Genomic DNA, 15,247 nt, shown 5'->3' with positions numbered 1-15,247 from the left:
ACAGTTGTTAGCTCAGGTACCAATCTTTAAAAAAAAAAAAAAAAAAAGACAGTCCCCGGGAGATCTCCGGGGAGCCTGCAGGGTCTGTGCTATAAGCACACGTGGCGCTCGTTAGCCTGGTCAGGGCCCCAGCGCCTTAAATGGAGTGATACCAGAGCCCAGGCTCGGGTGGGGTTTATCAGTACTTGGGCTCCATTTGCCTGGAAACATTCCGGGTCCGGTCCACGTTCTGCTCTTCTGAAGTTTTCCTCCCAGGAGTCCACTGCCTTGGGATTCTAAAACCCTCATATCACATGGTTCCTCGGCTTCCTGCCCCGCACCCCCCCAGAGCTCCCAGACAGTGAATTTCCCTTCCCTGGCCCCTGCCAGGCCCAGCAGTCAACTTACTTTAATAATAAGCAACTAAGAAAACAGCTCCTGGAACTTGGCGTTTGTGCTTCTTCCAGCAATAAAACTATTTCCGGGCCCCTGGCAGAGAAGAGAGGGAGAATTTCGAGGTCGTGTCTCTGCTGTGGATCAGAAGGAAGGTTCAGAGTGTGCACACATCTCCGTCTGCATGCAGAGGTTACACAACACGGCTGAGGACTGTTGGTAGCCTGTGTCATTAAAAGACTGTTACCCAGTACCTAAACTGAGTCCAGGGCGAGAAGAAGTCTCCCAGACTCCCGCTAACCCAGCCATGGTTTCATTTTTGCCTTTTTCTTTCTGATCTCTGTGCACTCACATGCACTTTCTCTCACAGGTGTGATCACAGTCCACGCTTGGCATGTCCTGCTTGTTCACCTTGGTGACGTTCAGGCATTAGACATGAGCTCAGCCAGCACGTGCTGGCTGAGCGCCTGTCCTGTGCTGGCCGTGTCTGGGGGTGGACAGTGGGTGAAGCCTCACTGAGCTTACATTCCAGTAGAACGAGGAGAGGAAGTAACTAAATGGTTTCAGCTCGCGGACATTTTATCCTGTTTGTTGAAGAGCCTTTATATGTGGTTGAGTGGAAGTGCCTGGTGTCAAATGCTGCTCCTATAAGGGTGGCCCGTGAGATTAATTCCTGTCGTTTCCAGGCTGGGTGATGCTACAGTAAAGGTCATAGTGCACGTTGCTCTTTCATCTGTGTGGCTTTTTTTTCTGTAGGCTGATTCTTAGAAGTAGAATTATTGAGTTGAAAAGTAGGAACTTATTTAAAAAAATTATTTTGGAAAATTTTAAACAGAAAATTTCGAAGTAGGGAGAATAATTTCATGAACCTTGTGTGCCCACCTCCCAGTTGCAGGAATGACCAATCAGGGCCGATCTTATTTCATCTAAAGCCCCTCCAGCCCCCACACCCCTAAGGCATTATGTTGAAGCAAGTCCCGAATTCGTATTGTTTCCTCTGTAACTATTTCAGCGCATACCTTAAAGGGGGTCTTTTAAAAAAGATCATCGTAAGGGGCTGGCCCCGTGGCCGAGTGGTTAAGTTCACGCGCTCCGCTGCAGGCAGCCCAGTGTTTCGTTGGTTCGAATCCTGGGCGCGGACATGGCACTGCTCATCAAACCACGCTGAGGCGGCGTCCCACATGCCGCAACTAGAACAACCCACAACGAAGAATATACAACTATGTACCGGGGGGCTTTGGGGAGAAAAAGGAAAAAAATAAAATCTTTAAAAAAAAAAAAAAAGATCATCGTAACGCCATTATCACACCTAAAACAACAGTGACTTCTCAACATCCAATACCTGCTCACTGTTGAGATTTTCCCACTGGTCTCGTGAAGTCTTTTTGCAGTTGGATCCGGATCCAAACCAGATCCATGAATCTTGTTGATTTGATTGATGTGGCCCTTAAGTCCCGTTGAATCCAGAACAGCTCTTTCCGCCCTAAAGTGTATTTGCTAAGGTGACCAGGCTGTCTTCCTGGGTGCCCCACAGTCTGGATCTTGCTCGTGGTACCCTGGGTTTGGTTTAGCCTGCGTCCCGGTCCCTGGGCTTCCTGTAAGCGGGTGGAGACCACAGAGGCTTGATCACATTTGGCTCGGTTTTGGCCGGCATAGTCGGGTGGTGCTGTGTGCTGCACGGGGGCACGGAAGGTCCTGTGGTCTCTCTTGTGACCTGGCAGTGGCTGGTACTAGTCCCCTGGATTCCTTATCTCACTGTGGCCTGCAAAACAGTGATATACCGACTCTCTCATTTCCTCTGCATTAATGAACTGCAATACTTCCAGAGAGAACTTCCCCGAGGTGCCGCGGGGGCAGGTGGCAGGTCCAGTGCTTGCTTTGCCTGGCTTTCCCTGTCTTCAGAGGAGGTTCGGGGTGCTTCTCTAAAGCTGGGGGGAGGGATGTTGGATTTGGTGACCCCACTGTAACGTTCCTGCAGACGAGGAACCGGAGCAGACCGGATGAGGATCTGGGTGATAGGGGTGGGAGCTGGCTAGGAGAAGGAAGATGGAGAGGCTCATGAGTGGAGGATAGGAGTCACTGGAGGCCAGTGCTGGAGGACAGGGGCCCCAGCCCCCATGTGTCCTGACCTCTCAGCTAACTCAGAACCAGCCTGCCAGCTGCCCACACCAGGCTGACTGTACTTTTTCACACCTGCAGTCCTGCTCAGTCCTCACCGTGTGCCTGTGCCTGACGGAGGGCGGGCTGCAATGTTACCTCACTTCTGCATTTGAGGAAGGGAGGCACTGGGCTTGCCCGAGAACACACAGTGGTGGATGGCAGGAGGAGAGCGAGGCCCTGGGTCAGGCCCTCTCCACCGAGCCACCCTGCCTTCAAGGAAAGGAGGCGCAGTTTTACCTCCCCTGCACACCCCAAGCCCCGCTGGGGGCAAAAATAAGAGTTAGAAGCCGTGATCCTTGCCCTTGTATTCTGGGCCTGAGTAGGGGAGAGAGAGCCAGAAGAGAAGCACACACCCCAGCCATGGGTCATGGTACAGAGGGGATGGTACCAAAGCTGCACACACATTTTCCATGGAGACAGACCTTTGCTGGTGTAACAGTCTCGGCTCCTCTCTCTGCACAGGCCTGTCTCCGACTGCTCAGCCTCTGGGGGCTGCAGCTGGTGATGCCTCTGTTCTCTGGAGTGTTGGTGACATGGGGTCAGGGCCTGGTCTCCTGATGTGTGTGAGGGGGCCAGAGTACTCAGGGCATTTAAAAAACCACCTCAAAGGAAGAGAGAAAGAGAAGCCCTTTGAACTAAGCCGCTCTGTGGGGCTGTGGTAGAGGTGAGAAGGCTGGGCCCCAGGCTGAGGAGAGTCTAAGATGGCCACCAGCCCACCGTGGTGACACCATCTGGTGGATTAGTTGTTTCCTGCTGGGCCTTGAGAGGGAAAATATTTGTGAAAGAAACCAAGGTCAGGGCTCCTGGAGGAAGCCCTGCTGGAATCATTAATGCCAGGGGCCCTTCTCCTTAGCCTTGGCTGGTGACGTCAGTTCTGTATTCTGTATTTCAAACAAGCTGATGTGTGCCCCGCTGTCCCTGAGAAAGAGTCTGAAGAAAAGCTGAAGTGAAGGTAGCCACAGAGAGAAGCAAAATGTCCTTTGTTCTCAAATTGAGATTTATTTTAAAAAGACTCTAGTGCTTTGACTTTGAGCAGTGCTTTTTGAGTTTTCTAAGAACTTGCCTTTTGTCTCCTCTGGTCCTCAGAGCAGCTGCTGAGGAGATGAGGGCAGGTTTTATTCGATCCATTTTACTGAGGAAGACGCTGAGGCCTCAGGAAGTTTCGTGACCAGCCGGAGGCAGAGCCAGAGCCTGGCCTCCGGCCCCTCTGCCAGCGTTCCTTTCCCTCCTCTGTGGCAGCCACCACCCAGGGGGCAGTTTTGTTGTGGCAGAAAAAGGAAGGGTTGGCAAGGGAGCCACCAGCCCCTACTGCGCGCACTGCCTGGGTTGGTGCAGAGTTGCCGGGAGGGTAAAGAGATCCATTCAGTGCCCCAAGCGCTAAGGTTGTTTCTTAAGAAAAATATAAAGTGAGACAGTTCTGGCTCTGAGCCCCAGGTGGAGTCTCTCTAGGACGCTGGCTTGGCCAAAGTTGTTCCCTGGAGACCACATTCCAGGAGGTAATGTGTCTCCAGGGCCCCAGGCCGTCCGATTAGAGCAGCCCTGGGATGCTACGAGCTGTCACATAAAATATGACGGAAGGAAAGGGTTGCTTCCCAAGGCTTTTTCACACCCGGCCCAAAATAGAGCCAGTGGTTGGCGAGTGGATGCACAAAAAGTGTGTGTATGTGCATGTGTGTGTGTGCGCACGCGTGTGTGTGAGGGTTGCAGTCTCGCCTCCAGCATCCCCCCAGCGCACGCCCCATCTGCAGAGACCCTGCCTCTGCTTACTGCTCTCCTTGTCCGGGTTGTTGTCACCAGAGGTGCCTCTTTCTGCTGCTCATCTCTGCTATGCTGTGCAAAGGCTCATCTCTGAAACCCTGACTCTCAGACCCTGCCTGGCACAAATAAGGGCTCCACAAATGTCTGTCTGCTGAGTGGCTGGACAGGTGGAAGTTTGAATAAATCATCATATGATTAAGTGGAAACCCGACCCCCTCCTTCAGGATACCTTTGGGTTCTTGTCCGCGTTGTTGGTCTTCCAGGAGAGGGTGCTCTTCTGCAGCACCCTAAAGAGCCTGGGCGGGTGGTTGGAAACCCCAGGTTCTGGCCCTGGCTCTGCCAGTAACTGCCCGCACAACCTTGGGCGAATCGCTTTGGCCTGTCTGGGCCTCTCCTTTTCTATCTGTCACCTGGGGTCATGAATGCTGTTCCGCCTGCCTTGAAGGGTGGTGGTGAGGACCAGCCTGGGTATGGTGTGAGGTGGGAGTGGGTATGTGGGATGTGTTGAGCAGGGGGCTGGGACACCAGGCCAACTCACTGGCTTATGTGCAAGGACAGTGGGCTCCTGAGGGCCAGGACCGTGTCTTGTTAGCGCTGAATCCCAGCGCCTGGCCCAGGGATGAGTAACGTTTGTTGAATGGCTGCCGCACAGAGAAGCCCACGGCACCAGGTTTAGCCCCGTCAGGCTTTGAAAGTGCTGCACAAAATATGACGTCTTTGGAAAAGCAATTACCTACGGATGGGCCCAAGGCCATTTTCTCCCTTCCGGGAATTAGGTACAAAAGCTTCCTTGTGCTCCAGGCGCCACTGCTACATCCTGAGGATGGAGTTTGCAGGGACTCATGGAAACCCCCGGAAGCAGCTGGCGCTGATTGCTTGGGGGCCAGTGTCTGCAAGGTGAGAGGTAGTGTTGAACTGTGAGAAGAAGGGCGGGGTCTGAGCTCTGGGACCCCACCCCTTAAGGGGCTGGCCATCTTTGAGGGCTGTCAGCTGCCTGCCCAGCCTGGGCCGCTCCAGGTGGAGGGCAGAGGTCACCAGTCCATACTTGTTCCTGTTGAGAGGGTGCAGGAGAGGGCCGCAGGGAGCTCCAGTAATGGGGGGCGGGGGGTCCTCTGGCTTGCGTTGACACAGGCCGTGAGGCTGGCCTGGCTCCTCTTGTTTCTCCTCTCAGGCTCTGTTCTCCTGGAGCCTGTGCTGTGTCTGGCTCTCCATGTGACCTTGGCAGGTGAGTTCGCCTCTTTGACCTCAGTCTCCCTTCCTGGAAAGCAGAGGGATTGATATAGGTAACCCCAGGCATTCTGTGATGCAGGACTTAATGACAATGCAAGGTGCGAGGACTAGTCATTTCCTGATTCGACCAACACTTGCTGTGTACCTGCTGAGGGCAGGCACGGTGCAGGTGCTCAAGATGCCTCAGGGACAGAGCCAGGAGTCCCTGCCCTCATGGAGCCTGCACTCCAGTGAGGGAGACACACAGTGAACAAGCCACAAGTGAAGGTCACGGTGTGTCGGGTAGTGATATGTCTGTCAGGGGAGGGGGTTTCAGTTTTATAAAGGGTCTGGGTCAGGAAGGGACTCATGAAAAGGTGGCATTCGAACACAGACCTGAAGTGGGTGAGGGAGGGAGCCATGCCAACATCCAGGCAGAGGATACAGCAAGTGCAAAGGCCCTGAGATGGGAGCTGCCTGGTGTGTTTGAGGAGTAGAGGGAGGGAGAGGGGGCAGGAGAGGAGGTCAGAGGTTATGGGGGATGGGGGCAAACTGCAGCGGCCTTGTCTGGGATTGCACAGAAAGATTACACAGACTTCGGTTTCTACTCTGGGTGCCGGGGGCCAGTGCAGGGTGTTGTGTAGAGGAACTGCCTTAATGTTCTGGTAGAGTCACTCTGGTGCTGTGTTGAGAATAAACAGCGGGTGGGGTGCCGGTGGTGGCAAGAAGGCCAGTCAGGGGCTGTCACTCAGATGAAGTGGCTTGGACTAGGGTGGTGAGGGGTGGGCAGCTTCTGGGAGCCTTTTGAAGTAGAATCGATGGGATTCCTAGTTGGTTGGGTGTGGGGTTGAGAAGGGAGAAGTCAAGGAGGAATGTCAGGTTCGGGCTGAGCAGCAGGAAGGATGGAGTGGCCCCTCAGATGGGATGAGATGACCCAGGCAGTGGGTACTCATTGACCAAGCAGGGACCGCTGCACACCAAGTCCTAGCCAGACCCTTGGGCCATGAGGAGGAGGGGGGGTAGAGACCTGGTTGTCATCTGGTGCCTGCCCCTGGGCTTATCACTGTCAAGACTGATCATGCCTTGGTGAGGCAATTAGAAACCCTCAAGATGGAATGTGTCGCATATTTAATGAAATGGTTCAGACTGAGAGCAGAGGCGGGAAGGGTGGGGCTGTGGGGCGCAGCACTCAGAGCCCTCGCTGGGAGAGTTGGGCTTATCCTGGGCCTGGAGGGCCAAGCTGAAGAGGGCCAGGCCCAGAGGAGAGAGGGTTCGGGCAGGAGGAGGGGCAAGGTACCAGCACAGAGGCAGGGTTGAGGCGGGACTGTGGTGAAAGGGCTATAGTGGTAGGAGAGCTGGGATTTGGGAGTTCATGTCGCAGCTTGGAACGCTGTGACCTTGAGTGGTTACTTAACCTTGCAGAGCCTCATCTACAAAATGGGATGTCCCTGTTCCTTCACGGGGGCACTGGGAGAGCATATTAGAATCTAAGAATCAGATCTGGATGTGACGTGTTCAGCCCGGCACGTGGCATGCTGTGGGCCCTGGACACACCTGGGGAGGCCTCCATGGGCCTCTCCCAGGTGGCCCAGCAAAGAGCAGAGCTTCAAGAGAGCCACTGCTGACAACGCTGGGCCCGTGTTGATGCCAGCAGACCGCAGGTTTGAGAGGCCTGAAATGCCCAGTGCCCTGGCCACCCTGGTCACCTTTCCCGGGCCCTTCTATTTTAGGGCTCAGTCCCAATGGACGAGGAAGTGTGTCCAGCTCTGCCGCAGCTAATGACAGCCTGCCAGGCATTTAAAAGCAGCTCCACTATTTTTATCGACAGGAGGTGGCTGGCCTGTCCTCCTCCCCAGACAGTGCCAAGATGGGTGACTTTAAGGAAACCAAGGCCTTGATGGGAAGATAGGTCATTGTCTCAAATCATAGACTGTCGTCGGGCAGGATGTGCCCACGGAACTGTCTGGGGGTGTCGGGCGTTACCTTTGCCCGGTGGTCTGAATTTAGAGATAATTCTACCCTGCCTTGCCAATAGGGCTCTGTTTTCAGTATTCCTCAGAGTCAGTCCTCGGTGGTGTCTCTGGGGGCAGCAGGTCTTTGTCCCCATAGGAGCAGGGGCACGGAGAGGAGAGGGCTGGTGTGTCCGTGTCCCCAGGCCAAGCCCAGAGCTGAGGGCTTTCCATGCCCACTGGACGTTTCTCTGAGCTCTTTAGTAGAAGGTCGTTTACAAGGCTCTTGCCTGGTGGGACTGTGGGTGATTTCCTTTCCTTCTTTCTAAGAAAATGCTTTTAAATAGGCTCCGGGCCTTTGGGTGGAGATTGGGGAGCAGAGTAAGGGATGGGGTGGTGAATGCCCAGTGTCGTACAACGTGAAATAGCTGTCCTTAGAGATAGGCGGAGTCGTGTGGTATTGGCCACAGTTTGTATTTAGGTAAAATCTTTTTTGGTTCACTACCTAATTTCTAAACAAAAATGCATTTTTTCGAGCACTTGGTTGGTTGATCCTGACAGCAGTGGGCATCCTGCCCCCACCCCGCCCCAGTCATCTTCCTGCAGCAGCCATGGGGCCATTCCCAGCCTCAAATCCCTGGAAGCCTTCACTGGCCCCTTTGCCTGTAGGGTCAGGATGTGGCTGGGCTTCCACACCCGGCTCTGGGCCCCGCCTTGCACCGTCACCCCTCCCCTGCTGCCACAAGCGTCGCTCTTTGACTCCTTTCTCCCCCTCTCAGGGCACCTTTCTGCCCCCTTCCTCCTAACCCACCGCAGGTTTCACCTCCTCTTTGATGCCCTCCCTAGTCCAGCTACACGCCCTGCCTGGACCCCATGGGCCAGCTGCTCTGGGTGCCCTAGTGGCCTTCTGCCTGCCTGCCAGACTGCGAGTGTCTCTGTGGGCGGGGCCTGTGTGGGCTTCTCCCTCAAGCTGTAGCCCTCCCTCCTGTTCTGTGAGCGAGTGGACCACGTGGCTCTTCGTGGCTTACAGGTGCTTCCCCATACCTTACTTTACTGAGCAGTCCTGCCTCCAGAAATGTAGGGGCTGAGATTTAGACAGCAGATCCAGGACTAGCACCCATTTGTGTCTCTCAGGGAGTCAGAGCACTGGATGGGGGCCCTCAGCTCTCCTGGGCCCTGACCACTCTCTGTCTTCCACCCTTGCCCCATCTCCAAGGGACCAGAGCTCCTCTGGATGGTGTGGGTAGGCTGGCTGTGCAAGTTACTGTCCACTCATGTGACCCCAGGAGCAAAGACAGCAGAGACATCAGAGGCTGAGTTACCTGAGCAGAAGTGGGAGGTGGGGGACCACAGGCCCTGCAGGCAGGCCCACTCCAGCTCCTGGTTCTTGGGGCTGTGGGTCATGCATGTCTGGGGCGGGGGGCCCACCTGGGAGCCTTCCGGCAACAGCCTGGAGGAGACACACGTAGTCTGACTCTGGGTGCCTGAGCATGAAGGCTTCCAGCTGTGGCCCAGCTGTTGGGAGATTGCCCATCCTGGTTCCCAGAGGCCTGGGACTGGCTGTGCCTTCCCACAGATGTTCTGGACACTTGGGGGAATAGCCCCTGTGCCACATCCTCTTCCTGGAGCAGAGGGAGCTTCTGTGGGCCCTGGGTGGAGGCCGGGGTCGGGGTGGGTGCCAAAGGTTCACTCCCCTGAGTGGGCAGCACATAGGTAGTGGTTAGAGAGCTCAGGTTGGCACTGTGGCAGAGACATCCCACAGTGGGAGAGCTGGCTCTGTGTCCTGGGCATTGTCCCCCACCTGACCCTAGCCCCTACACTGAGGAGAACCTCCAGAGGACCCCTTGAGTCCCCTTCCTCCTGAGCGTTAGTCTCCCTTGAGACTTCTGCTAACAGGTCACTCCTACTCCTAAACCTGCAATGGCTCCCAGTGCTAAGGCCCAGGTGCTCAGCCTTGGCCACAGAGAGTCACTGGGAGCTTTTCACGGTCCTGATGCCCAGGCCCACCCCACACAGATTCTTGTTTGATTGGTCTGGGGTGGGACCCAGGCACCTGCATGTCAGGGTTGGGAAGCTGGCCTCTGGAATGGACTTCCCAGGTGTCAGGAGCGGCTTCCATAATTGGGTGGCAGCCTAGTTCCCCTTCCTGTTGCTTCGCATCCTCCTTGCAGCCAGGCCAGCCGCTTCCCAACTGCCCTGCTGGGCACCATCCTCACCTGCATGCTGCCTCCACTTGGTGCTTGCTCTCTCCATCCAAATCCAGCCAGGCCAGGCCCTCCCGGCCCAGCTGAATCCCATGCTGTCTGGGAAACCTATCATTTTCCTGGCTGTCCCTGCCCTCCCCAGCACGTGGTCTGGTGCCATCCTCTTAGAAGGTGCTCAAGATTGCTTGTTAAAAACATCACTGCCCCCACAACCCCCCATCTGCCCCCACAGCACACACCTGAGCGCTCTCCCTTCCCTGAGGTGCTGCCTCTCTGGCTGATCCTCACCCCTCAGCCCTGGTGGCCTTTCTGTGATCTGTCCCCAGCCTTGGAGAGGGTGAGGGCTGGATTGAGGGCCATAGGCTCACCCTTCTGCCTCTGCTCCCGAGCCATTTGAGAAACAGGCAAGAAATCAGTTAGGGACCAGTCAGGATCAGAGTCCAAGCCGGGGTTTCTCCCCCTTCCCAGGCAGGGATGACCTCACCCCTGTGAGCAGCTGGAGGCCTCAGAGCCCAGGCTGAGGGAGGGGAGAGCCCACGCTGCACCCAGTTGTAGCCCCAAGAGCTCAGCCCTCCTGACCACTGCCCTGGCCCCCTCCCCATCACTGAGCGGAGCCCTTGTACCCACCCCTCCCTGAGGGCGGCCTGAGGGCTTGGGAGAGGGAGGAACCAAGAGTCTTTCCTCTAGTCCTGGGAGGTTCGGGAGGTGGGGGAGGAGATGTCCCCTCTCAGGGCTGACAGGAGCTGGCAGTAAGGGTCCTTCCTGGTGGTTGGAGCTGGGTGTCCAGTCTCAGGGCCAGTGGGGCCTGCCATCTGGGGGGCCTCTCCACATTTCAGGGGTGAGGAGGATGCCTGCACAGAGCTTTCCTGGGGCAGCCTGTCCTTGTCTGGTGGCCCTTCAGAACAGGACGGTGGTTATGATTTCACCATGAGGAAATGGGGGTTCGGGGAGGCCGGGTGACCTGTTCACGGCTCTCAGCTAGGAAGTGGGTTTCTGACTCCTGAACGGGGCAACCCCCTTGGCGTTGCTGTTTGAATCCCTTCCTCCCGTCCTACCCTGGTACTGAGGGCTGTAGGGGGTGTAAGTGGGTGTGGGGGGTGTGTGTGGTGCATGTGTGTGTAGATATGTGAGTGTGTGGGGTGTGTGTGTGGTGTGTGTGTGCAGGTATGCGAGTGTGGGGGGTGTGTGGTGTGTGGCGCGTCCGTGTGTCACGGGTGACCCCATGCTGACCTGTCCCGCGTCCCCAGGCAAAGGTGGCGCGGTCGCAGCAGGAGGCCGGGAGGCTGCGCCTGCGGAGCCTGCAGTACCTGGAGCGCTACGTCTGCCTGGTGCTCTTCAACGCTTACCTCCACCTGGAGAAAGCCGGCTCCTGGCAGAGGCCCTTCAGCGCCTGGATGCGGGAGGTGAGACTGCCGAGGCCACCCAGAGCCTCACCTGCGGGGCCCTGGGGACTGGGTGGGGGTGGGGGGACAGGCCTGTCAAGCAGGAAGCGTTCTTGTCTCCCCCTCTTCCATTTGGCTGAGATTTGAGTCCCCAGCCAGGTGTCTGTGCTTGGCAGCAGTCAGTGAAAGTTGACGAGTGAGTCAATGAGTGAGTGAGGAGAAGGGGGAGACAGGCAGGTGGGGACAGAACAGGGCGGTGTGCAGGCGGGCCCTGCTCTGCGTCCCCAAGGCCCCAGGGCCTGGATGCTTCAGGCCCATTATGTGCTCAGCCCTCACCTGCTCTGCAGGGCACGATGGCATGGTGGCCCAGCCCTGCCACCTTCCAGCTGTGACCTTGGGCAGTTTAGTTCTGCTCTAGCCCACTGCCCTCAACATGAACATGGAAACAATGTCGATTGTGTCCCCGCTGCCTCAGAAGGCTGTTGGGGGAGTCCAGACCCTGCGCTAGGCTGGTCTGCCTTAAATGGCCACTATTAATCTCCAGTTCTGTGGAGAAAGACCCTGAGCACAGAGAGGTTACGGACGTCGTCACGGTCAGCCTTAGAGCCAGTGGTTGGTTCTAAGGCCACTGTGTCGGCTTAAAACCTCCCCTCACGTTCCCCCTCCTCCGTCCCTCTCTGCCTGGCTGGGCCGTTCTTCTGGCTCAGCTGGTTTTAGAGGCAGAGCTGCCGCCTCGGCACCTCTAGGTCGGGAGAGAGGCCTCCTGCCCTCCTCGGTGAAGTGGCCTATAATTCCCTCTCCGCCAGGAAGCCGCCCTCCTGACCTCACCAGTGCTGGCGGCTCTAATCTGGACTCAAGGCTAGCATTAGCTCCGATGACGTGGGTGGGCGGGAGGACAGGAGGCCACTGCCCCCCACCAGAGTGGGTCTGGGGAGGTTCTGGGGCTTAGGCAGGTGTGATGGGCTCAGAGCTGTGAGGGGATGGAGGCTCGGAGGCTGCTGCAGTGCCCTTCCTGGGGCAGGAAAGGTGCTGCTGGGCGGCTGGGCTGAAGATGAGCCTTGCGAGTGGTCCTCAGGTTCATGAGTGTGAGTCAGGACCTGATGGGGTAGGTCACACCAAGGCCATGGCAGGGCCACCCTCTGAAGCAGGCCCTGGTTCAGCTTCCTCTTTGAGCCCCTGGGTGGGATGGAGAATGGAAACTGAGGGAGCCAGGGCCTGGGGAGGAGCTTGACTCCCTCCCCTGCTGAACCTGGGTGGTGGGTGTTGGATGGGTGTCAAGGAAGGAGAGAACTGTGGTCCAGGCAGGACTGTGGGTTCCAGCCTCGGGGGCCCTCAGCCCCTCTCTCCCCGGGATGACTGGAGGGTGGGGATGAGAGTTGCCTCCAGTCCTTTGTTCTGAGTGGAACCTGCCTCCTCCCCAACCCCCAGGATGGTGTGGAGAGAAGGGGGCTGGTTGTTGGATGGTTTGAATCTGGCGCCAGGGCCTGGATGACAGGGCTGCATGGAGAGTGTCCAGGAAGACCCACCTGGGGCTGGGGCCCACAGTGGACCTGCACGGCCCCCAGCCGGAACTCGCAGCCCAGGGGCTCTCGTTGGCTCCTGCATCCACACTGCGGGCCCCAGCTGTGATGCCCTGTGCTCCTGAGCGTCCCCATGGAGTGTCGAGGCTGCACAGGCACGGGGGGTGCTTCGCCGCCCACCCGCCTCCCGACTTGCTGTCTGCTGAGTGTTCTCTGTGCTTCTGTAGCCTCCATGACGGTCCCTCCAGGGTATAAGGAAACTGAAGCTCAGAGCAGTTAATAGAAGTCAACACACAACTTGCTCAGGTCACTGAGCTGGCCTGAGGCCCAGCCCTGCCTGTGTGCTTTTAGTTCAGTGAGGGGAGGACGGTGTGGCAGAGGTGGGCAGGGTGACCTGAATGACACCCCTCCTCACCTGGAACACGGCCTCTGTCTCTGCTTTCTACCCAGGTGGCATCGAAGGCCGGAGTCTATGAGATCCTCAACCAGCTGGGCTTCCCTGAGCTTGAGGATGTGGAGGACCAGCCCTTCTCGAGACTGCGCTGCCGGTGGCAGGAGCAGAGCCACAGCCCCGAGCCTTCCGCTGCCGGGGACTTCCTGTAGGACATGCTCCCCCTGGCCCTGCCCGCTCCTTCCCACAGGACCCCATGCAGGCTGGAGTGTGTGAGGTGCTCTTCACTGGGAGTGGCCCTGGGACACAATTCCCCAGCTTCCCAGAGAGACTGGGGTGGGATCGGGACCCCTGTTTTGAAAGAGCTTTTTATAGGACAGTCAGCACACAGCCATGCCTTGGAACTACCCCCCAGGGAGGCCTGGGGTGCGCCTTGCAGACTAGCTGGCCTGGCCTCAGCCCTCCAAGGAGCTCACTCCCCAAGGTGCGAAACCAAGCTGCTGGCCACTTCCGCGCCCTTCCCCCAGTGTGGCTCTGACAGCCCATGGCGCCTGTTGGACCGCACGGCCAGCCTGGTGCCCTTCTCTTTCTTCCCCTGGCTGCTGCTCTCCGGCCAGGCGGCTCTCCTTTGGCTGCCTGAGTGCTGCCCTGGGGCCCCTGGTGTCCTGGGGAGTGGACGGCGCTCTGGGTGGATTTGTTACTTTGAAGGCAGCTTTACCCAGGTTTCCTGCCTTTCATGCCCCATCTCCAACCTGGAGACTCCAGCAAGGACAGCCACATGGTCCAGTGGGTCCCGTCAAGGCCGCTGCCTTGCCCTCTGTCCCCTCCCCGGGGCTGGCAGGACTGTGGAGGTTTCCAAGGAGCGGGAAACATCAGAGATCCCCTCTTGGGGAGGAGAGAGCTTCCAGAAGTGGTGCAGCGCTGTGGAAGAGGCCTGCTCCATTTCCCCGGAGCCTGGGCTGAGGAGGCCCAAGCCCCCAGCTGCAGGTACCTCTGCACGTCCTCCCTGCCCCACCAGCCCATGGTGGCCCCGTGGCCCCACCTGCTGCAGCAGGAGCCCCGAGGACGGCCCGGCACCCTGAGAGCTGTGGAGTGTGTGACGGTGGGCTGAGGATGGCGTGAGGCATCTCCTGGATTCCAGGCCATCCTTGCTGAGCACTATCGAGCTGCCTTCCAGTGGCAGCAGCAGGGGCCGAGCGCGGCTGAGTCCGCTCGGGACCAGCTCTGAGCAGACGGCGGGAAGGCTACTCGGAGACGCGGGAGAGGCGGTGGTGTTGAGTGAGTCTTGCAGCTCTGCCTCTGGGGACTGGTGTCTGCTGAAACCAGGGGCTAAGCAGTGCAGAGGCTGGCCTCTGGCCTGGCTCGTTGGAGGCCTTTCTGGTTGGGCGTATGCACTTCTGCAGAAAAACAGGCAGGTGTATCACTGGTCATGGTATTTGAAAAGGGGAGAAGAGGCCGAAGTTGTTCCTGTCTACCTAGTATTGGAAAATATTTGACCATCTTGGCTGAATTCTTTTGCAAAACTACTGTATGGCTGTTCACTACCTTCTCAGATTTGTTGTTGTTCTCGTTTTTATTTTTGCATGTATTAAAAAGTTTTAATTTCTTTGCAGACAACGTCTAGATGAAGGATCAGAGGTCAGGGCTGACTTGGGAGGGCTTTTTCGTAGTCTTAGGGTTGACCCTGACTTTGAGCTGTGCTGCGACCACTGGCCGGTCACTTCACCTCTCTGCCTCAGTTTCCCCATCTGTAAAATGGGAGAATAATACTTGCTTACCTACCTCACAGGGGTGTTGTGAGGATTCATTTGTGGGTTTTTTTTTGTACAGAGCTTTTGAGCATTAAAAATGGCTAAATATGAAGTGTGCCTGCCTGCTGATGTCTGCAGTGTGGGGCAGATGGTACGGTGCAGGCTGGGGTCCCTGCTCCTTCAGAGTAATGGCAGGTGGGCAGGGTGGGTTGAGAGCACCTGCCCTTAGTACTTCTGATTCTCAAAGAAGGTAGATTTTTCCAGACATCCCTCTCCTTCATATCCCCAACTATGCCTTACCATCTCACTCTGGATGCCCAGGGCTGTCATGCTGAACCCCTCCTTGAAGAAAGCAACATAGGCTAATTCATACTGAAGTGTGAAGGGCTGCTGTATCCAGGAAAATGGAACAAAGTGGCATTTCAGAGCCTATGAAGGAGGGTGGACCTCAGCCTCTGCTTCTTCCCCCCACCTCCACAGGCTCTGCTTGGCCCCTTCAGGTCTCCAGATGCTTGAACACACTCGCGTTGAGAGATTGGTGTGTAAAGAAG

At 57.0% G+C, this 15,247-nt stretch overlaps 1 protein-coding gene across 9 annotated transcripts in view; it reads left to right on the top strand.

Annotated features, from left to right (window-relative positions):
• PALD1 (phosphatase domain containing paladin 1) overlaps positions 1-14,808 on the top strand; it is a 77,211-nt gene extending 62,403 nt beyond the window's left edge. For 5 of the 9 annotated variants that reach the window (XM_046655008.1, XM_046655011.1, XM_046655005.1 and 2 more), the window contains 4 exons: positions 5,092-5,194; positions 5,462-5,515; positions 10,900-11,055; positions 13,005-13,172. In XM_046655008.1, coding sequence (XP_046510964.1) covers positions 5,092-5,194; positions 5,462-5,515; positions 10,900-11,055; positions 13,005-13,030 — 339 coding nt within the window. In that variant the 3' untranslated portion in view covers positions 13,031-13,172. Of the gene's footprint in view, positions 1-5,066; positions 5,195-5,461; positions 5,516-10,899; positions 11,056-13,004 lie in introns of those variants that run through there. The other 4 variants (XM_046655012.1, XM_046655010.1, XM_046655013.1 and 1 more) reach the window with 3 other exon arrangements.
• Positions 14,809-15,247: the final 439 nt, after the last annotated feature.

The sequence above is a fragment of the Equus quagga genome, chromosome 2 (assembly GCF_021613505.1).
Source record: "Equus quagga isolate Etosha38 chromosome 2, UCLA_HA_Equagga_1.0, whole genome shotgun sequence".
In the NCBI taxonomy this organism is placed as follows: Eukaryota; Metazoa; Chordata; class Mammalia; order Perissodactyla; family Equidae; genus Equus; species Equus quagga.
The sequence above is the reverse complement of the archived record's forward strand: the minus strand, read 5'-3'. Positions and strand labels throughout refer to the sequence as shown.